Below are 22,093 nucleotides of genomic sequence, written 5' to 3'. Positions count from 1 at the left end.
TTTGCTGAGAAAATTGCATGTGTTACCTTGAGTACATTTATGCTAACTTATATGTATACTTAAGATAATAGTTTTGATATTAATTAGACTAAACTTGTAGTTTATTTTGGCAATTATGTCTAATAAAAGAAAATAAGAAAAGCAGGAAAAGAAAGAAAAGGAGAAGAAAGGTGATGGGAAGAGAAAAGTAACCTATATGGGATAGGGATTTTAAGAGTGTCACTAGTTATTGACTTATGCAGTGTCTGTTGTGGTTATATTCAACTATCTATGAGAAAGTTTTATTCTTTAGTGTTTGTGACTTTTCCTGAGTTACCCATGAAGCCAAATATAAAAGCACACAGATTGATATAAAATGATCAGATCTAAAGGGAGTCAGTTTCTAACATTAGTAGATAACTTACAAAAGCAGCTTAAGAAGCTTTCCGAAAATAAGCTTACTAAATTCTTCAATTTGAAGTAGTTTTTGTTGTTGTTGTTGTTGTTGTTGTTCTTTAAGAAACAAAACAAGCATAGGGAAAAAAAGGGAGAGGTAAACCAAGAAGAGATTCTTAACTACAGAGAGCAAACTGATGGTCACCAGGGGGGCGGTTTGTGGGGGGGGATGGGTGATATAGGTGATGAGGATTAAGGAGGGCACTTGCAATGAGCACAGAGTATGGTATGAAAGTGTTGAATCACCTGAAACTGATTATACACCTGAAACTGATACTACAATTTATGTAACTAATTAGAATTTAAGTAAAAACTTAAAGCATTTTCTCAGTGTTTGTTTTTAAGTAATATATTGAGCAATTAGTTTTTGTTTTTTGTTTTTTGTTTTTGAGCCATTAGTTTTTAATCCTTTATGTAGAAGCTTTAGAAGGTGATAGCTATGAATAATGATTGCTCTACCAGGAAAGGTAATAGCAACTTTTTTAAAAAAGATTTTACCCAGGGGTAGCCCGGGTGGCTCAGCGGTTTAGCGCTGCCTTCAGCCCAGGGCCTGATCTTGGAGACCCGGGATCAAATCCCATGTCAGGCTCCCTGAATGAAGCCTGCTTCTCCCTCTGCCTGTGTCTCTGTCTCTTGTGAATAAGTAAATAAAATCTTTAAAAAAAAAAAAAAAGATTTTACCCATTTATTTGAGTGTGTAAGCACAAGCAGGGGAAGGGGCAGAGGGAGAGAGAGAATTTCAAGCAGACTCCAGGGTGAGTGTGGAGTGATGTGTGATTCCCTTACCCAGAGATCATGACCTGAGGCAAAATCAAGAGTCAGATGCTTAAGGGACTGAGCCACCGAGGTGCCCAGTAATAGCAGAACTATTAAAGAAAAGGCCAGGCACAGATGATATTTTGTGTGTGTTATATACTTTCTTTTTGCACTGATTACTCTTTTGGTATTTGATTTGTTGATAATAGATGAAGGGCTGGAAGGTTTCAGTTATCAGAAGGTAAATAATTTGAGGACAATTGTTACAGATGATACACAATTAAAATCTTTTTCAAGAAGAAATGAATAGCTTAATGGATATGTTTGAAATTGTGAGTTATTTTTTTAGAAATTGTGCTATAAAATGGACTTTGGTTTGAATGTCATCAAAACTTCCTCTTATTTTTAGAAAAATAACCACAGCTGATGAAAATGAAAAGAACCTCCTTAGTTGTTGCAAAAATCAGTGTCCTAAAGAGGTAAGCTTTAATAGAATCTTTTAAGTTGTATTTCTTGGGCATTGTTCCTCTTGGATTTTCTCTTTTCTTGTTGGTCATCTTATTTCAGGTCTTTTCTGAGCCTGCTAGAAATGTGGGTCCAGAAAGGAAAATGTGATCGATGTCTGTAAAAAATATAATACATACTAACTGTGGATGCACATCTCTCTTTCTGAAATTTTGGGGTATTAGAACTAGGAATAATCCTTTGAAGGTTTTTTAAAAGCAATTTTAAAGATAGCTTATATACTTTATATGATAAAGTATTGACCTAATGTTTACCCTTCTTCCAACCCCTTCAAATGTAAATAGATGGAGAACTATGTGGATCATAGGCAGTTTAACAGTAGATCCATAGTAGGTTATTTAAAAAGCAGATATGTGTGTGTGTGTGTGTGTGTGTGTGTGTGTGTGTGTCTGAACTTTAAAGTTCATTATTATCTTGAATTGATTAATATAAAGCACTTACATAGACAGTTTTATTTTTTTAAAGATTCTGATGCTTGTATATGCATTTGTATTCATACTGAAAGTATGAAAATAGTGTAGGAAAAATTGCTCAGAGTCTAAATGTAAAAACTCACCAGTGATTTATCTTGATGATAATTTGAGAAACCATAGTGGTCCCTCTGTAGTTGGTCAGTTTAAAAATCAGAGTATTCCCTCTTTTGTTGTTGGAGGTAGGACAGTGAGTTATTTGATTTGGTTGGACATTTATAAAGGAATCCTTTTGACTTACAGATGTACTAATAGTACAACTTTTATTCTAATTCTTTGTCTTTATGCACTTATCTGTTTTCTCATCCTCTTTAGAGTCAGGAGAGATGACAAAGCCTTAAATATAGTAGTCATTCTCTTTGATTAAATAAAAACAAATTAATGCATGATATGCCTTTTTGCTAACAATATTTCCTTTTAACTAAAACTTTGGATGCCGTTTTGGATTCCTGTTTAAGAACTTTTGGAAATTGAACTTGGGTATATTAAAAGTTAAGTAAGATTATAAGAAGGGAGACCATTTCAAGCAATAAATGATTGTTTTAATAACCTTGTCTTTGTTATGTAAGTGAAACTAAGGGTGTTAGGATATTTCAAATTTAATTTTTGGATTTCTTCAAATCCTGACTTTTTCCTTGTTAAAATAAATTTTCTTCTGTCCAGATTCAGATTCCAGGTAATAAGTGGTTGAGAATGCTTTATTTTTAATCTGATCCAGTAACTTGATATGAGATTGTAGTTAGAAATAACAAAAGTAAAATTAGGGATTGCTAATTTGTAGTTTAGCATTTCCTTGGTGGCTGTGATTGAGTTGTGATAATGGTACAACATTTGGTGGGACTAGATGAGCGATCACTGTTTATTTAAAAATTTGTTTTCCATGCTCGTGATTTTTGGATTCTAGGCCATTCTCGAGCCCCTAATATTGCTAGAATCTCCTTGGGCTCTCTTGAAAAATATAGCCCTAGTTTGCGAATGATCCAAGTAACTGTTATAGTTTGAAACAGTCTAAGAGTGGACAGGTGAGTATCCATGTGTCTCATAGAACTTATTCTGGTTTATGGCCTCCGGACATTGGCTTACAACAGTACTTCTCAATCAGTTCAAGGGCTTCTTAAAACAGATTAACAGGCTCTGCCCCAGAGTTTCTGACTTTGAGGGCCTGAAGTAGGGGCTTAAGAATGCACATTTCTTTTTTTTCTTTTTTTAAGGATTTATTTATGCATGAGAGACATGGAGAGAGAGAGAGGGAAAAGTGGGGGGGGGGGGGGGGGCAGAGACACAGGCAGAGGGAGAAGCAGGCTCCATGCAGGGAGCCCAATATGGGACCCGATCCTGGGTCTCCAGGATCCCACCCTAGGCTGAAGGCGGTGTTAAACCGCTGAGCCACCGGGGCTGCCCAAGATTGCACGTTTCTAATAAGCTTATATATAATAGTGATATTGTTGGTCCTGCATCACAGTTTGAGACTAAGCCATAGAATCAAGTCATACTTAGGATCAACCAAGAACTCTGTTGCTTTGAATCTGCAATAGATATCTTATACTTGGAATTAAAGTATGGGATTATGATAAATTCTGATGTACTGACAAATTCTTTGTTTACTTTCTCCTCCCGTTTCCTATACGGGACGAATAGGATTTCTTGGGGATAGGGACTATATCATATTTGTCCCTGTATCCAGTTCTTTGTTCCCTGTTCTGTACACATTAGGCAGTTGGTAAATGTTTATTGAATGTGAATGAAACTGAACTGTGGGAATGGTATTGGCATATCCTTCTAGCTCCACTGCTTCTCTGAACTACTCCACTCTATATCTTCTGAGTGGTTTGAATTTAACTAAAAGAAAATATAAAGATACCATGAAGAACTGCACCTTTAAACTGCGCCCCACATGTACAATTCTACTTTTAAAAATTATTTCTGAATTTGGTTTTATCATCACTGTGAAGTTTTTCTACTTTTTACTTGAGCAAATTATTTAATGTCTCTTAACTCAAATTGTTTGTATATAAAATGGGGGCAATAATGCCGCTTGCTTCTGAGTGTTGAGTATTAATGAGTTAACAGTATATGGTAAGTGCCATATAGGTGCTAGCTATGGTGATGATGATATGGGTATTTATCCATAAAACAGTATTGTTTTGCAAGCTTTCTTTGATTATTTTTAAAGAGCTTTTTAAATTGTTGGTATTAAAATGGAACATCTTGAACTAGACTATTGGTTATTGGTAAGGTATTTGAAATGACATATGCGAGTGTTAGAAAGATATTAAGGGCTGAGTAGAGTAGAAGAAAACCACCCCACATTGAGTGGAAAGAGTGGGACATCTCGTCTTTAAATTAATATCAAGGTTGGATATTTTAGAAAAACTTCTATTTTTTGGTGTGACGTCTGTAATGAAGATACAATCATAGTATATAATGCTTTTTTTTTTCTTTTTAAGATTTTATTTATTTATTCATGAGACACACACACACACACACACACAGAGAGGCAGGGACACAGGCAGAGGGAGAAGCAGGCTCCTCCATGCAGGGAGCCTGACATGCACCTCGATCCTGGGTCTCCAGGATCAGGCCCCAGGCCAAAAGCAGCGCTAAACCACTGAGCCACCCAGGCTGCCCTATAATACTTTTTAATCAGCTTCCTTTGGAGCTGCTTTTCAGCTCTTTCAGAATATAAGCTGGCTTTTGAGATCACAGATACTCGCACTGGTTTTTTAAACATTGAAATTACTACCTACTCAAAAGTACATAACACATATATGGACAGTTTTAACAAATAGTTAAAAAGCCAACCCCGTATAACTCCATCCAGGTCAAAAAATAGAGTATTGCTGCATCTCAGAAGTCTGCAAAGTCCCTGTCTGGTTATGGATTCTCCCTTCTATCCTGTATGTTACTTCATCTACCTTTTATAGTAATCCTTTCATTTCTTTTATTTATGGTTTTACTACCTATATGTATATCTGGAAACAATATTGTTTGCTTAATTTTATATTAGAAGTTCAAAACTATGAACTCTGTTGCTCTGTGTTATGTTTGTCATGTTTATTGCATGTGGCTGTAGTCTTTTTCCCATTGTATGAGTATACTATGGCTCATTGTGTTTGCTTTACTGTGGGTAGATATTTGAGTTTCCAATTTGTTTCCAATTCCAAAATACTGCTATGAATATTCTTTAAAAAAAAAAAAAGATTTTATTTATTCATGAGAGAGAGAGAGAGAGGAGTGGGGGTCAGAGACACACAGGCAGAGGAAGAAGCAGGCTCCATGCGGGAGCCCGACGTGGGACTCGATCCCCGGTCTCCAGGATCACGCCCTGGGCTGAAGGTGGCACTAAACCACTGAGCCACCCGGGCTGCCCCTGCTATGAACATTCTTGTTTGTGCATTCTAATATATGTGTGTACAGATCTATCTAGGCATATTGTAGTGCTAAGGGAGTGCCAATTATACACTCCCATTGGTCATAGGGAGTGTATAGTTTCAACTTGATGTCATATTGGTTTCCAAAATAGTTGCATTATTTATTACCAGTAAATTTTCTAATTTACCACCAGTATTTTAAAGTTTCTGTTGTGACATATCCTAGTCCGCACTTGGTATTGTCAGAGTTTTAAATTTTTGCCAGTCTTGTGGCATCTTGTGATTTTAATTGAAATTTTCCTGATTATTAGTGATTTTAAATACTTTTTCAGGATTAACGGCATTACTTTTGTCTGTGGGACATATATTGGATACCAGCACAGTGGACTTCTGGATGAGCTTCATTTTTTCTTGCAAGCTATAGTTATCAGTTTGGTTAACTTACCACAAACCAAAGGTATATTTGGAGGCTATTGGGGACCAGTTTATAGATCCTGAAGGAAATGCTGTATAGCAAACTTCGGGAAGGGCAGGATCTGGGCAGCCCCCAGGGGTTTCCCAGCAGGAGCTTGGGGGCTCTGTAGTGAGATGACTGTTGAAAATACCACCTTTTCTTTTTTTAGTTTTCAGATTACCAGGAGAGAAAATCCGATTGGCCCCCTTACATCAAGGGGCTCCCTTAGCATAGGCAGCGACAGACAGGAAACTGGAATGGATAGCATAGCCATGGCCATGGGAGAATTGTGATGAGCCAGGTAGCCATCCCAAGTTAATGACTTTTGGGAACAGGATCAAATACAGTATTTAGAGAAAAGAGATTCATTTTGAAGGCAGAAGACTTAGAAGAGACAAGAGAGACTTTCAAGATGGTAGTGAAATTGTGAAGTGACCATGTGGTCTTTGAGGAGGCAGAAAGATTTAACATCCAGACCAGTGGTTTTTAGCTTTTCATCAACCCCCAACATATTGAAAAAGAGAGAACACAATAGCATGATTCTGTGTAATTTCAGAGAGATCTTTACTGATTCTGACAGGCTTCCCTATTCACTTTCCCCTTTAGAATTATTGATTGAAAGTTAGAGTGCTTAGATTCTTGTAGAGAAGATGACCGATGTAATTACCTCATAGACTGAAGCACGAACAAGAGGCTACAGAGATATGTTTTGAGAAGAAGAGAGGCTAGGTGGTCCGCTGATGCCAAACGTTTGTCTTCTTTGTGAAGTTAGACTAGAGGCACTGGCAGGAATGAAGGTGGGAATGAAGTTGAGGAGACAAAGACTTTACCCCTGTGAGGAGGTACTTGACAGTGAATAAATATTGATCTCATCGAACAGTGTTCAGCGCCTACAGTTAGGTGTAGAGAGAGACAAAACTGAAATGGTCCAGGGATGCTCGTGTGGAGCTCATTTGAGGAACACAGCCCTGTGATGGGATGGATGAAGATGTAGTCTGACTGAGCCAAATTCAGTTTTGTATGGATGTCTCAGCTAGAAAATGAAAGAACAAGCAAGCTAGTTGTTCATTAGTGACACTAAAGGCAATGGAAAAAAACTGGTGAATTTTTAAAAGTGAATAAATAGCAGGGAGGGATCAGTTTGGTGAATCATAAAGATCAGAAGTTGGAGAAACTCAGATGTGTATTAAGGTGTCCACTATTTGTAAAATGTCTTTGCTAATGAGTATAAGAGGCACAAAGACCACAGAAGACCATTGCCCTCAACTAACAACAACAACAATAATAATAATACCTTTTATTTTAATAGCTAACTTGAGCACAATTAATCCTCATGACAGCTTTACAAAATCCTGTCATTCTTCCCAGTTTTAAATGTGAGGCACAGAAAAATTGGGCTTGCCCATGGTTTCACAGTTGGTAAACAGGGAAGCTGGGCTTCAGTTCCAGGCAGCCTGACTTTGGAATTTAACCACTAACCAGCAGTGTCTTTTATTCACAGTCTGCTCGGAGAGACAGACATTTGTGAAGTGTCTAAATATTTTTTTTTTAAGTTTAAGACAGCACAAACAATGTCACAATAGTTTAGAAATAGATTTCTTATATAATTACTATTATTTGTTCAAGTATAGGCAAACTCCTATCATGCTTCTGTGATGATTTAAGCCGTTTCTTGAAGTTTGGTTAAGATTTGAATACAAAGGAGGTTAGAATGTTTCATCTGAAAGCTTGACTGGGATAAGAAGATAGTAAATAAAGAGAAGGAGCACATAGACATCATGGCAATTCCTGAGTTGGTTGGGTACCTATGTGTTTTGATATATAGTGGCAAAGAGAAGTGATTTAGAGTAAAAGGCTAAGCAGTTGTATTACAGTACAGTGCCTTGGGGACAAGGAAGGTTTCTTTCTTTCTCATATAACCTTACAGGGAAGATAGAGGCATTGGCACTGGGCTCCATGTATTCATCCAGGAACCCAAGCACGCTAGGCAGCTCCGCTTCTCTTTGATATGTGGTTTCCATTATTGCTCTAAATGTCATCGTGTAAAGCACATTGGGAAGGGAAGAACATGGATGTGTGCTCTTGAAATGCGTCAAGGCACCAAAATACGTATGCTTACATTCCATTAGCCAGAATGTAGTCACGTGGCTGTAACTAGCCATAATAGCGATGTAAGATACATTCTTGGAGTGGAACTGGGGAGACTATTGAACACTTCTGCGTAATTAAAATAATTTATATCTAAAGGAAAGAAGTTGAAAAATTAGATGAGTATCCAGGGTTGATTAACCCCATCGTAGTAGACTCTCTCTTAAAATGGTTGTTGGAGGAAGGGGAGTTTGCAGAGTCTGACTAGAATGTAAATATGTAATTGCCTTATTTTGGTTTTATTTTAGCTTCCTTGTGGTCACAGATGCAAAGAAATGTGTCATCCTGGTGAATGTCCCTTTAATTGCAACCAGAAGGTAAAACTTAGATGTCCTTGTAAAAGAATAAAAAAGGTAAATATTTTAAGTTACTGAAAATACTTTTTTATGTAAAAATTTTTTTTCCTGGTCTATGTTTTGGTAGCTCTTTGGCTTTTTGCCTTTTGATTTTAAGGTCTTATTTTTTAGAATCATTTTATTGTTAGCCAATCTATCTGTAAATCATTATTTTAAAAATCAGTTTTGTTTGACAATTTAGTTCTCTGTAATTTATTCATAAAAGAACTTTAAGTTCAATGCCCTTTTTTTGGATAGAATCAATATGCTCTAGATTTGAGGTCTTTGCACAAGGAAAACAATGTGAGTAATAAAGTGAGTTTCGTAGTTTAAAGAAATGGTCTGGAATTAACCTCTGTTGCTCTTGTTTATGCAACACTTTTTGCCATCAGGATCCAGTTACGAAAACATAGCCTTAGACTTCACATGCATAGCCTTATAAAATAACCAATTTGGAGAGAATTCATTTTAAGATAAAATCGTGGTAGCGGAAGTTTATTAAAAGGGAAAACTAGCGATTTAGAAAGCTCGATGGACACAAAGTGGACACTGTTGAGCTGAGCTAAGCTAAGCTTACGAGGGAAGAGTCTCACTGATCTCCAGTGTCGGTAGCTGTGTGGTCTTGTTTTCAGTCCTTTCCCTTGGCTCCCCCGTTCACACTCTTGACCTCTGGTTTTTGCTATCTTGGTTAAATTGTAACTCCCTTTTTTCTTCATGTTCTTAACAGTCATCCCCTAAAGCTCATCTTTTTCTTTTCTTTGAATTCATTCTTGTATTCATCCATCCAACAAGTATTTATTGAGAGGCTTTTGCTTTTCTTGAGGATCTTTGCTTTTCATTCATTTTCACAGCTCCTATTATTACTTCCTGGGGTATGTAACTTCTGAATTTAAATGTATAGGCCTTGCCTCCTCTGGAGTTGAATCCCTAGGTTTTATATATTTAAGTTGGACCATCAGTATATGAAAATCAATGCTTAGTCAATGCTTATCAATGCTTGTGATCCGGCTGTCTTTCAGGTTTTCTCTCATTTCATGTTACTGTCCAAGCACAGTTCTCCACCTGCTAGAGAACTTTGGCCACAGCTCATTCTTGGACTCCGATAACAGCTTCGGAACAGATTTCCTTGCCTCCGAGCATAATACTTCCCAATCTAAGTCCTTCAATGGTTCTTCATCACTTATGGGAAAAAATATGCATTTAAAAGAAATGCGTATGCATATATAGAGTTGGCATTCCAGGGAATCTGCGATACCTTTCTTTGCCTGCTTGTCTCCACTCCCATCCTCTAGTGGTCTTCTCTGGGAATCTGTTACTTACGTGCCCTAACATACATGTTATACTTCGTTTAATCCGTGGTGATAGAGACATTCTTTCTTTTCTGTAAAATGCAAAGTTTTTTTTCCCTGCTCGGTTTACTAGAATCCTGCTAGTATTCAGTGCAAGTATTTCCTTGTTCGGAATGTCTTCCTTCCCCTGACTCCCTTGGGAAGACTTGGATGCTATTTCTCCTTGGTTTTCTTTATTCTAGTCTCATGACTAAAAGCTTTGTGATTCTAGGGATGTCTGTAACCTTGTTTTCTCATCAGTAAAATAGAGTTTATACATAGATTTATTGAAAGGAATGAAAGAGGTAGTGCTTATATAGCATTTAGCACAGTGATTATTATGTTTAATAAATAACAGCAGCTATTAATAATAGTTTGCTACTTACCATATTTTTATATTATTTTTCTTATTGTGTCCCCTGTCTCTAACACAGCGCTTGGCATGTAATAGGTGCTCTGTAAGTACCCTTTGAATGAGGAAAGGTAGGATCCCTCTCCAGGCTTGACAGACTTAACATCTGCAAATGCAGTATTTATTTTTGTCTTTCAAGTTTGTATTTGTTATTTTTCCTTTGTTTGGACTATCCTTAGAAGACTGTTTATCACAACCTCAACCCAAAATGAAGAACTTAAGTGGGGAAAAAACTCTCTAAGTAATAAAATTCCATGCTATAGTGTTTTCACTAAAGTATATGTATTTTGTTTGTAGGATTTGATCTCATATCTTAACTCTGGTAAATTTGAACTAAAAAAAATTAGTATCTGAGAGTATAATAAGAAAGGAGAAATTGATACAAATAGAGCAAAAGTAGTATCTGGCAGCAAGAAAAGGTAGATAAAACATCTACAAAAGCAAATTCTAGGACTTTAATATAAAGATCACTTATTTTATGAGTAGTTCACAAATTGATTATAGGATTGATGTCACATAATCAAGAAAAGAGTAGGTTAGTTTTTTATTGTTTCATTAAGGAGGCATTGAAGTGCAAACTAAGCTTTAGACCAATTTTCAAAATTTTAAAACTTAAAAAAAAAAGATTAAATGGTTGAGAGGAAAATTTGTAGCTCTCCAGAAAATTCTGAGAACTGCATGAGTTTGTAGCCATTAACCACATATAGCTGTTTATTTATTTGAATAGTTTTTAGCTTTACTGATGCACAATTGACAAAAATTGTATATATTTAAGATGTGCACATGATGATTGTCTATACATACACACTGTGAAATGATTACAGTAATCAAGGTAACATTTACCTAATGGTTACCACTTCTTTGTGGTGAGAACACATTCTACTCTCAGCAAATTTAAAGTATGTAATACAGTATTATTAACTATGTCATGCATGCTATATATTATTAGATTCTGCAAAACATACTTACCTTATCAATGAAAATTGTACCTAGTGACCAACTTCTCCACATTTCATGTAGCTCTAGCCCCTGGCAATCTCCAATCCCTTCTCAGCTTTTCTAAGTTCTAATTTTTTAGATTCCACACATTAGTATGATCATACAATATTTGTCTGTATCTGATTTATTTTACTTAGCCTGATTGTCTCCATATTCATCCATGTTCTCTAAATGACAGGACTTCTTTTTTATGGCCGAATAATATTCCATTATAGGTAGATAGGTGGGCAGATCGCAATTTCTTCATCTCTCTATCCATTGATGGATACACACTTGTTTCCATATCTTGGCTATTATGAATAATGATGCAATGAACATTGGAGTACAGGTATCTTTTAGTTACTCTCTTCATTTCCTGGATATATATCTGAAAGTAAGACTGCTAGAATCTATACTAGATCTATTTGAAGTTTTTTTTTTTTTTAAAGACGACTCTGTACTGTTTGTCATACTGGCAATACCAATTTACATTTCCACAAACACTGTACAAGGTTTCTTTCTTTCTTTCTTTCTCTTTCTTTTTTTTTTTTCATGTAGTCTTATCAACACTTGTTATCTGTTGGCTTTTCAATTGTAGTTATTCTAACAGTTGTGGGTTGATTATGTCGTTGTGGTTTAGATTTGCATTTTTCTGGTGAGTAATGATGTTGAACACATTTGCATGTACCTGTTGGCACCCTTATGGCTATTTAAATTTGAATTTTAATGAATCAACATCAAATAGTAGTAACCATCCTTGATTTTGCTGGCCACATTTTGAGTTTTCAGTAGCCATATGTATTTAGTGTTACTTCATTGGATAGCACAGATGTAGAACATTTTTATTGTCTCAGAAAGCTGCATTGGTTGGCACTACCCTGGAGCATATTTTCATAGCACAAAAATAATGAAAAGGAAATTGAAGCTAAGTTGATAGTGGCTCTCAGTAAATAATTACTAAATAGATGCTTTGAATTTTATGATATTCACTTTTTTCTAGTTAGGAGGAAATAAAGGAATGATCACTGTTTGAATCAAGACATTTAATGCTTGTAACCGTATCATCATTAAATATTCATGAACATGGCTTTTAAATAATATGCATAACCTTAAGCTGTCAGAGATACTTTGCTTTCTTCATAGCATAGAGTTAAGACTTTGAGGGAGAAATCTTTTAAAATCAAATTTAAAAAAAAATGTTATTTGTAGGAATTGCAATGCAACAAAGTACGTGAAAATCAGATTTCAATAGAATGTGACACAACATGCAAGGAAATGAAGCGGAAAGCATCTGAGGTAAAATCATGTTAAATGTAATTTCTTTTTTAAAAAGATTTATTTATTTTAGAGAGAGAGAGAGTGCAAATGAGCCACATAGGGTTGGCAGGGGGAGGGGCAGATGGAGAGAGAGAGAATCGCAAGCAGACTTCCCGCTGAGCACAGAGCCTGACCCAGGGCTCCATCCCATGACCTTGAGAACATGATTTGAGCCAAAATCAAGAGTCCGATGCTTAACCTACTGAGCCACCCAGGTGACCCAAACATCATTTTTAACGTGCTAATTAATGACCTTTTCCTATTTATTTTGTACATTACTTTATGTGCTTATTACAAACAACTCAAAAGCTTACCTTTTTTTGCTTTTGTAATAAAGCCTAGTTTTATAGGCCTATTTAGGATTCCCAGGTGTACTGTTTAGTATGTACTAGATTTTTTTTTTTCTCTCCTCAGTACCAGTAGCGTGTGTGTTCCAGAACATAGTTTTCACCTTTATGTTACTGTAAGCCTCCTGAAAGTTAGGTTAAAATAATACAAAATAAGGTTTTGGAATTCTTTGTTGTTTGCATTACCTCTAGTGTCACTATTTCCCGCCATCAGTCCAATCAGTGAATAAACTCTTGATTTTGCTTGACATACAGGATTCCCTTCCCAAGAGGGCATTTATGGAAAATGGTCCATTTCAACTGTAGAACAAGAGTAGTTTATTTAATAATTCATTAGAGACTTAGTATGGTAACTCAAGAGAAAAAATACAGTTTTAACAATATTTCATTTTACAGTTGTGTAACTCTTCGAATTGTGATCTAATATCTATTAGAGTTGTTAAACTGTATGTATGTTTATATACAGTATAACACTGACTCTCCCCTCACCGCACAATCTATTAGAACCTTGGTAATGCTTCTCAGTATAACATTTACATGTCTTTAATTTCCAATATAAAGTTCCCGAAAGTTGTTACTTTAGTGGATCCTGGGTGGAAGATGTTAAAATTCTACATAAAATTTGACGATTACAATGTTAATTTATTTTTACATGTCTATAAACAGATAAAAGAAGCAGAAGCCAAAGCTGCTCTTGAAGAGGAAAAACGAAGACAACAGGTAACTAAACAAAATACCTAGATTTATGTCTCTTTGTATTTTTTAAAAATTTTATTTATTTATTCATGAGAGAGAGAGAGAGAGAGGCAGAGACACTGGCAGAGGGAGAAGCAGGCTCCCTGCGAGGAGCCCAACGTGGGACTCTATCCTGGGACTCCAGTATCATGACCCAAGGTGCTAAACTGCTGAGCCACCCAGGCTTCCCTCATTGTTAGTTTTTATGCAAACACATGGTGTATTCCACATACAAACCAGGAGCTGGTCAACTGTTCTCTAGACTGAAAATAATATGGTCCTACAAAACAAAAATTCTACTCATTCACTTCAGGGCAAGTATACTGAAACTCTGAAGAGGCATGAATCTTGTATATTCCCAGATATTTTGTATATTCCCAAATTTACTTCCTTGCTAGGAGCCTATGTCATCACTCACCTCAAAGTATTCTGAGTTCTGTTTTGCTGAGTTGTAGATTACAGAGTTATGTATAAAAGTGAGTGTTGTTTACCGACCAGTCACTTGCTTTCACAATTCATTGCCTTATTTCCCCTCTATATTCCTAAGTGCAGGGTTATTATCTGTACTTTGCCATATAGCAGATAACAGATACATTCCCGGTATCTTGTTTGCTTAAAATACCATATTGATTATATACTCCAAAGAGTGGTTTGACTTTCTAATAGTGACATATAATTATTTGTCATGTTGCATTTTGAGATGCTTATGCTTAGCAAAAAGGATATATTATGTGCAAACTGCCACCTTTTGAATGAGGAAATTAAAATTTGTCTGACTACAGTGGAAGACTTTAGAAATAATTTAGGTAGCAAAAAGGTGGGCAGAAATGACCTCTGATATTATATGGTTCTATAAAGTTGATTTGCCTAACATTCCAAAATGAGTTATCAGAGCTATTATACTAGAACATGAATTGACAGGAAGCCTGGGGAGGTTAACTTATTAGGAATAGTTCAGGGTGAACCTATTTCTCCTTTTTATAAACCATTTAATTGGAAATATTAAATATATTTCCTATTCACTGACCTTTTAAATAGTGTATAGAACATAATTTAAACTGTAAATGATGACTATGGGTCATTATTAAAGCATCAGTTATTTTACTGGGTCAGTTCTCAAGTTTGGCTGTTTGATGTATTTTGATCTTCTCCGTTTCAGCAACAACCTGAGAATATTCTGACATTTTGGTTCATTGACAAATGCTACTGTGTTAAGTGTAGGAGTAGGGCATCTTCAAATGTGCTTTATAGGCAAAGTAATAGGTTAACTGAAGTTTGTACAGTTGACTCTTGAACAACACAGGTTTAATCAGTTTAAGCTGCGAGGATCCACTTAATATGTCACTTCTTTTCAGTACCTACAATGCAGTCCTATAAGTGTATTTTCTCTTCCTTATGGTTTTCTTTTCTCTAGCTTACTTTATTGGAAGAATACAGTGTATGATAAATACAACATACAAAATATGTGTTAATCAACTGTTATCGGTAAACTTTCCAGTCAACAGTAGGCTATTGGTAGTTAACTTTTTGGGGAGTCAAAAGTTCTCTGTGGATTTTTGTCTCTGTGTGGAGTCAGCATCCCTGGCCCTCTACATTGCTCAAGGGTTAATTTATATTTCCTTCTGTTAAATAAACAATTATAGAATCTTGCATGGATATTACATATATATTTTAGTTGCTGACTATCCTGTTTTACAGTTCACCGTAGTGTATCATGTTATATTATTGTTTATAAAGTTAAGTTCTTAACAAGATTAAAAATCCACATTTTATAATGAGTATCATCCAGTTACCCTTTTTTAGAACCAGTTTTTATGTAATTCTACTTTCTAAAATTGTCATTTTGATTTAAAACATGAAGCATTTTTCCCTTGAATTTCTACTCTATTCTTAAATATATGTGATAATCTGGCAGTTTTTTTCCCCAACTCACTTAAATCTCTTTCATACAAGCTAGTAATGTTTATTATCAGCATTATAAAAAATTAGAATTTTAGGTATTTTTTACTCTCACTGGGCATCTCTTGGAACTTGCTAGAAGTTGTATATTATAGAAACCCAACAGATTAATGATGTTGAAGAACAAATATTTAGGGCACCTTGATTTAATCAGATGTTTCTGTATTTAAATAGTGCGAGAGGCACCTGGGAGGCTCAGTCAGTTGAGCATCTACCTTCTGCTCAGGTCCTGATCTTAGGCTCCTGAGATCTAGTCCCTTAGTTTGTAGTTGTAGGGGCTCCCTGCTCAGTGGGAAGTCTGCTTCTCCCTCCCCCTCTGCTCCTTCATCCCCCACCCCCTCTCATCCTCTCTCTCAAATAAATAAATCTTTAAAAAAACTAAATAAAATAAATAAATAAATAGTGTCAAAGTCAACCTTACAGTCTGAAATGATCTTTGTTACTCCCTGTTTCCCTTTCTGCTTACCCAAACTCTGAATTTGGTGAATTTAGTCCATAAATGGAGAGAGGTTTTTTTTTTTAAAGCAAATCAGTATATTTATTATATATACCATTTCTATTAAAACATTTGGCAAACTGCTTTATTTTCATCAAAGTGGAAAATTCCAAGTCAGCTTGTCAGTTCTCAAGTTTGACTGTTTTTGATGTATTTTGATCTTGTTCTCCATTTCAACAATGAATTTAATATAAATGATGCTGTTTTGATTGTTGATTTAGGCCGAACTGGAGGCTTTTGAAAATAGACTGAAAGGTCGTCGGAAGAAGAACAGGAAGAGAGACGAAGTGGCAATTGAGCTAACATTGTGGCAGAAATACAAATACTATCTCCTTCCAGCGGGTGCAGTTGTGGTTTTAGTGTTTGCATGGTACATAGCCCATGATGTGGCTTAAAAATTTTTGGTCTGTTAATATACCTCAGATTGCGTTTAGATAAGTTGTTCACTCTGGAATATTAGGAAGTATATTCTGTAGAACATACATATTCCCATTCATCTCTGTATTCTCTTCTAGCTGTTGTTAGAAGGACAGACTGTTAAGCTTTATCTTAGTTAGCACACTAGAAGTGGCAATATACCATTGTTTAATAGTAAAAGCATGACTGAAATTGTAAATATCTCATAAGGGATAGCCAGTGGCAGGGTAACATGTCGTTCAATGTGCTTCGCTGTGTTAACATCGTTGTTTCATTTACTGTTTCAAACCAACTTTGTTCTGCAAAATTAAGATAAAACTGAGCCATATATGCAGTAAAAGAAATATGTCACAATGTTTTGGTTACTTATTACAAGGTACTTTTCTTGATCATGTTTCCTGATCATGTAACTTTGTACTTAAAAAAAAAATCCTCTAAAAGACCTCTTAAATTGTAACGTGAAGCTATATAATTAGATTCTGGAAATTGGTTTATTAGTGAGAAATTTTTATCAGATACTAAAATAAACTTTTAGGTAGTGGGTCCTTAGAGGAAAATATATAATTGGTTTTTTTGTTTTGTTTTGTTTTGTTTGTTTGTTTTCTAATGAGAGGTTAGATTCCCCACATGTGGCTATTTCTTGTGTAAGAAGCATTTAACTGAAGTCTGGCATGTTTTGTAAAACGTGTGTCTTTTCCAAATAATAATACAAGAAAAACTGGTATTTATGAGCAATAGATGCTGGGCACAGGGCTTATGAGCTTTATATACTTATTCTCATGTCTTCTTACCATGATCCTGTAAGTAGATTTCAGCTGGAAATAATCAGTTCTTATGAAACAAGCTGATAGAGAAATATCAGTAAGCCAAATCTGTTTGAATTACCATTTTAAATGGTTTTGCTATTTAATTTTTGTATGATTAATGTTTTCATTAAAATTTTTCATACCAAATTTGTAACCTAGAATATTTACTATTAAAAAAATATTAAGAATATTATCTAAAATATTCAGGAGCCTATAATTTTAGGCTAGGTATTAGTATCATTGTAAAAAATCTCTAGTACTTGATGCAAAACATAGTTATTGATACTAAAAAGCATAAGAGTATGTATTAAACCTAAGTACAAAGGAGGACTTTAAACTTTGATGACTTTAATGCAAAACTTTTTAAATGTTCTGTTCATCTAGTGTTAGCTAGGCGCCCTAAACGAAAGGGCAGTCATGCCTTTCATAATAGTATTTGTGTTTTGACTTTAGATTTTGTTTCTTTTTTACCTTTCTCAATGTTAGAATACCTGGGTTGATGTTTCAGAAGCTCTAAATTAGAGCTGCTACATACAAGTCATTTCCTCACTCTCAAATGAATATTAAAGACTATGAACAACTAGGTGTCTACCTACATGGGGAGCTATTTTCATGTGTCTCAGAATCTCGGCCTAATAAACAAGCCTGAAGCCTGTTTCTTACCCGTTTGTTGGGCTTCTGTTCTGGTTGGTTTTCTTTCTAATTTGTGGGGAGGAATTTAGTGAGCAGAGGAAGGAGATTGATTGAACGAATAATAAATTAAGCTGTTTACCATTTTTTATTTACCTCATTAATTTTACACACCTATCTATTTATTTATTTAATCAACAGATATATTTCCTGTGCGATAGGTGCTTTGTAGGTCCTGGGGGGGTGGGAACAGTGAGCCTTTCCCTTGGGGAGCTGCTAAGGAGCGGAAGAGGGCAGACAGGAAATAGATACACAGTAAAACAGGCTTCCTTTCACCTTTCACGTGTGTTAAAAAATAAAATGGCACAGGAGGTGATGAAAAAGGAGGTGAAAGGTCACTAGCCCTTAAGATTGGGGGGGTCCCCGCTGAGATGGGGACCTTGGAGCTGTGGCCCGAAAAACCTCCATTTGAAGATCTGAGGGAAAAGTTCATGAGGGAGGGAGGGTAGCAAGTCCCCAGTCCCTGAGCCCAAGAGACCTTGGCGAGGACTTGGGGGGCAGGGGGGGTTGTATATTCCAGTCACAGTGGGCAGCCTGGGAAGGTTGTAAGTAGGAAACAGTTGTTGTTAAGGTGACTGGCTGCCCAGAGACAGGACTGGAGGGGGCAGGGGAAGGAGCTGGGTTGGGAGGCAGCCTGGGCTGGAGGTGCTGTGATGCCCGGAGTTCCCCACCGCCTTTGAATGCCCTTGGATGAGTGGTGGCCTCCAGAATGAGCAGACAGCTGTGAGGAGGGGAAGAGGAGTGAATGAGCAGGATAGGGGAAATCAGTTCTTTAAGGTCAAAAGGAAGTTCAGTTTGGCCTAAATGCACGAATTTATTCTGAGGGAAATAAATCAATACATTTTGGCCTTTTTTGCTCCAATCTGAACCAATTAGAGAAGGACTGGAAAAGTTACCAAATAGCCGCTAGGAAACGACACAGATAAAACTGTGTCTGTGATGGCCTTTCCCTCCTACTTACTTTGCATCATTGTAAAAGTTGGATGAGCTTACTATTTGAAATTTGTGGAATGTTTATGTTGAAGTTTCTGGTTTTTCAGCTTCAACTTTTAGGGATTGGTCAGCACCTGGTGTTTGTATTTCAGTTACTTTCGCTCTTCACGTCCCAAATTAAATTCAGATAACCTCAAAAAATTGATATAATCTTTGCTGAAATTGCCAGAGGAGCTTTACTGAAGCAAAACATTGCAGACCTTTGCTTTCTGCAAAGAAGTCTGATGCTTGAACTTCATGGCTATATGAATGTTAAAAATTTTAAACACAGATCGATATCTGTGGTAATGTTCCAAGATGACCTAAAGCCCTTTGGGCTCTTCGTGTTATTTCAGATGACCCAGGTGACTCCTCCGGCTGTTACGTTTGCCCATCCTTGGGTGTTAGAAGGTGAGGCAGGTGTTTAAGCCCCGGAGCTCGAGTTGATGTCAGGCATCTGAGTCTCCTCTCTGGTCTGCGGAAATTTTCCCCTGTATTGAGTGACAGTGATTAGACCACCCTGGGCCAGTCTACTCATGTTGGTGAGCTGCACAGAGGGAAGAAGCACCTCCTAGAAGAGATGTGAATTTGGGGGCGGCGAGGGGGCAGGAGAAGCTGGGAGCCCCTCAGCTCTCCAGAGACCCTTCAGGGACAAGAGACCAGGTGTCCCCCTGGAGAGCCATTGTCATGTATTACAGAATATTGGTCTGTTGAGGAAGTTTAGGTCTCTTATTTGCTGTGCCTCCCCCGTTGCTAAGTTTCCTTTTCAATTAATGCGGAGGCATGTATGTGTGTTCCTGTGAATTACCCCCTCCAGCCTGGAACTCCACAGTCCGGATTCACTGGAGTTCAAGCACCTGTAGAGAGCCAGTCCCCTTCACCATCACCTGGCCATCCTCCGTCTTCCAGTATTTTTTTTCTCGTGTACTATGTGTCTGTTTATCGCCTCCTCTCCCTACTAGAGCATAAGCCGCGAGGGCAGGAGTGCAGTTTTGTTTACTGCCTTAGCCCTGGGCTGGAGCATGCCTAGCCACGTAGTAGATGCTGCTGTTAGTTTTCATGGGCTACCGTGGCAAATTACTGCAAATAGAATGGCTGAAACAACAAAAATGTATTTTCTCACAGTGCAGGAGGCCAGAAGTCCAAAACCAAACCGACCGTGGGATTGGTGCCTTCTGGAGACTGGAGACTGTCCCATGCCTCTCAGAAGCCAAGGCTTCCAGTTGTGAGCATCAGTCTGTGCCTTGTCCTGGTCTGTAGACCTCATCTCTACAATCCCACCTCACCTGATCTTTTTCTCTGTGTCTGTGGTCTTTTCTGTCTCCTGTAAGGACACTACACTCTGTAGTTAGGATCCACCCTGAGCCAGTATAATCTCACTTTAACTACTTACATCTACAAAGCCCCCATTTCCAAATGAGAAAGGTGACATTCTCAGGTTCCAAAGGGACATTAAATTTGGGGGATAGAGGGGAGGACACTGTTCTACCCACTACAATGCTCAATGTTGAATGAATGAATAAATGAAGTGACTCTAGGCTATAAACTCCTTGGGCATTTTTCATTACTGTCTTACTAACTATGCTGCAGAAGGTGGGGGTCAACAGGTCATTCTGGTTCCAGATTGCTTGGCTCCAATTCTGGTCCCGCCACTTCCCAGTCATGAAATCTCTCAGGCAATTACTGAACTTCTGTTAAGCCTCAGTTTCCTCTTATAAAATAGTGACAATAAACATTAGCTATTATTATGTATCTGCAGCTATTTTTTTAAAATATTTTATTTATTCATGAGAGACACACAGAGAGGCAGAGACATAGGCAGAGGCTCCTGCAGGGAGCCCGATGTGGAACTCAATCCCAGGACCCCGGGATCACAGTCTGAGCCGAAGGCAAATGCTCAACCGCTGAGCCACCCAGGCGTCCCTATCTGCAGCTATTTTAAAAGCACTTTACATCTTTAAAATTCTCACACAGCCTATGTATTCATTTTACAACAAAGGAAATCAGGTTTGTCTCAAGAATAAAAAAAAAAAAATGTCACCCTGTGAAGTAATTGGCACATAGCATCTAGAACATCTTAGCTATAATAATAGATACATGCGACAACCTCATAACTTGAAGACCTCTGTTACAAATTCATTCATAAACTGGAGGAAAATCTGTTGTGAACTGAGACCCCCCAGTGTTTGCTCATGTGGTTGGTCACTGTCACTGAGAGGGCACTATCCCTGGGAAGACCAGGCAAAGTGCTGGCCAAACGTGGGGGCATTTGGACAAATTGCAGTAAGGGGCCCAGGTGGTGGGGGAAACAGCACGACGTGTGTGGGGATGCTAAAAATAAAATTCCCTGAGAACTTTTTCTGGGCCAGTTCTTCTAAACTACTTCCCAAATGAAGTGGTGTATCAGAGGAGGGGATTTGTGTCCTGGTAATGTACACAGCAAATGGAGTGTCTACACGGGCTGCTTTTAACATATGCAGGATATTTTAGCGTGCAGATAACGGGTATGTTATTTTCTTCTTTTAAACTAAATAAACTCTCCCCTCCATGCCACAGGTCAACTTCTAGTTTGCCTCTTTCTTGCTCTTCAATATTTTTTAAAAGTCTGCATCTTGGGACACCAGGGTGGCTCAGTGGTTGAGCATCTGCCTTTGGCTCAGAACGTGATCCCGGGGTTCTAGGATCGAGTCCCACATCAGGCTCCCTGCATGGAGCCTGCTTCTCCCTCTGCCTCTCTCTCTCTCTCTCTCTCTCATGAATAAAAGCTTTTTTAAAAAAGTGCATCTTTACATCTCAGCTAAAAAAGTTACATTCTGAATTCCTTAGAGCTAGTCCCACATTATTTTCAAGTATCTTTCCATAGCTAATATATGTGTACATTTTTTTTTTTTATTCCACTAGACTGAAAGTTCTGTGGGGGCAGGAACTCTTATTTTGTTCATCTGGTGGCTAGCAAATCCTAAACGAGTATTAGTTGAGTGAACTAAATAAGCCGTGGGGTAGCATATCTATCTTAGCCACTGCTTGCCTATTATTCCTGGGAGGCTGGCTGCTTCTTCAAAATACTTCTTTCTTGTTCTCAAATTGCCTTCATTTGTAGTACTAATCGCTAAACAGGTCTGTAATACATACATGTAACCGA

General features: G+C 37.2%; 1 protein-coding gene across 1 annotated transcript in view; it reads left to right on the top strand.

Moving 5' to 3' along the window:
* Positions 1–17,951, top strand: part of NFXL1 (nuclear transcription factor, X-box binding like 1) — a 71,228-nt gene extending 53,277 nt beyond the window's left edge. The window contains exons 18-22 of the mRNA XM_038556030.1: positions 1,601–1,670; positions 8,408–8,512; positions 12,422–12,508; positions 13,543–13,596; positions 16,288–17,951. Of these exons, the coding sequence (XP_038411958.1) occupies positions 1,601–1,670; positions 8,408–8,512; positions 12,422–12,508; positions 13,543–13,596; positions 16,288–16,461 (490 nt within the window). The 3' untranslated portion in view covers positions 16,462–17,951. The remainder of the gene's footprint in view (positions 1–1,600; positions 1,671–8,407; positions 8,513–12,421; positions 12,509–13,542; positions 13,597–16,287) is intronic.
* Positions 17,952–22,093: the final 4,142 nt, after the last annotated feature.

This window comes from Canis lupus, chromosome 13 (assembly GCF_011100685.1).
Source record: "Canis lupus familiaris isolate Mischka breed German Shepherd chromosome 13, alternate assembly UU_Cfam_GSD_1.0, whole genome shotgun sequence".
NCBI lineage: Eukaryota > Metazoa > Chordata > Mammalia > Carnivora > Canidae > Canis > Canis lupus.
The sequence above is the reverse complement of the archived record's forward strand: the minus strand, read 5'-3'. Positions and strand labels throughout refer to the sequence as shown.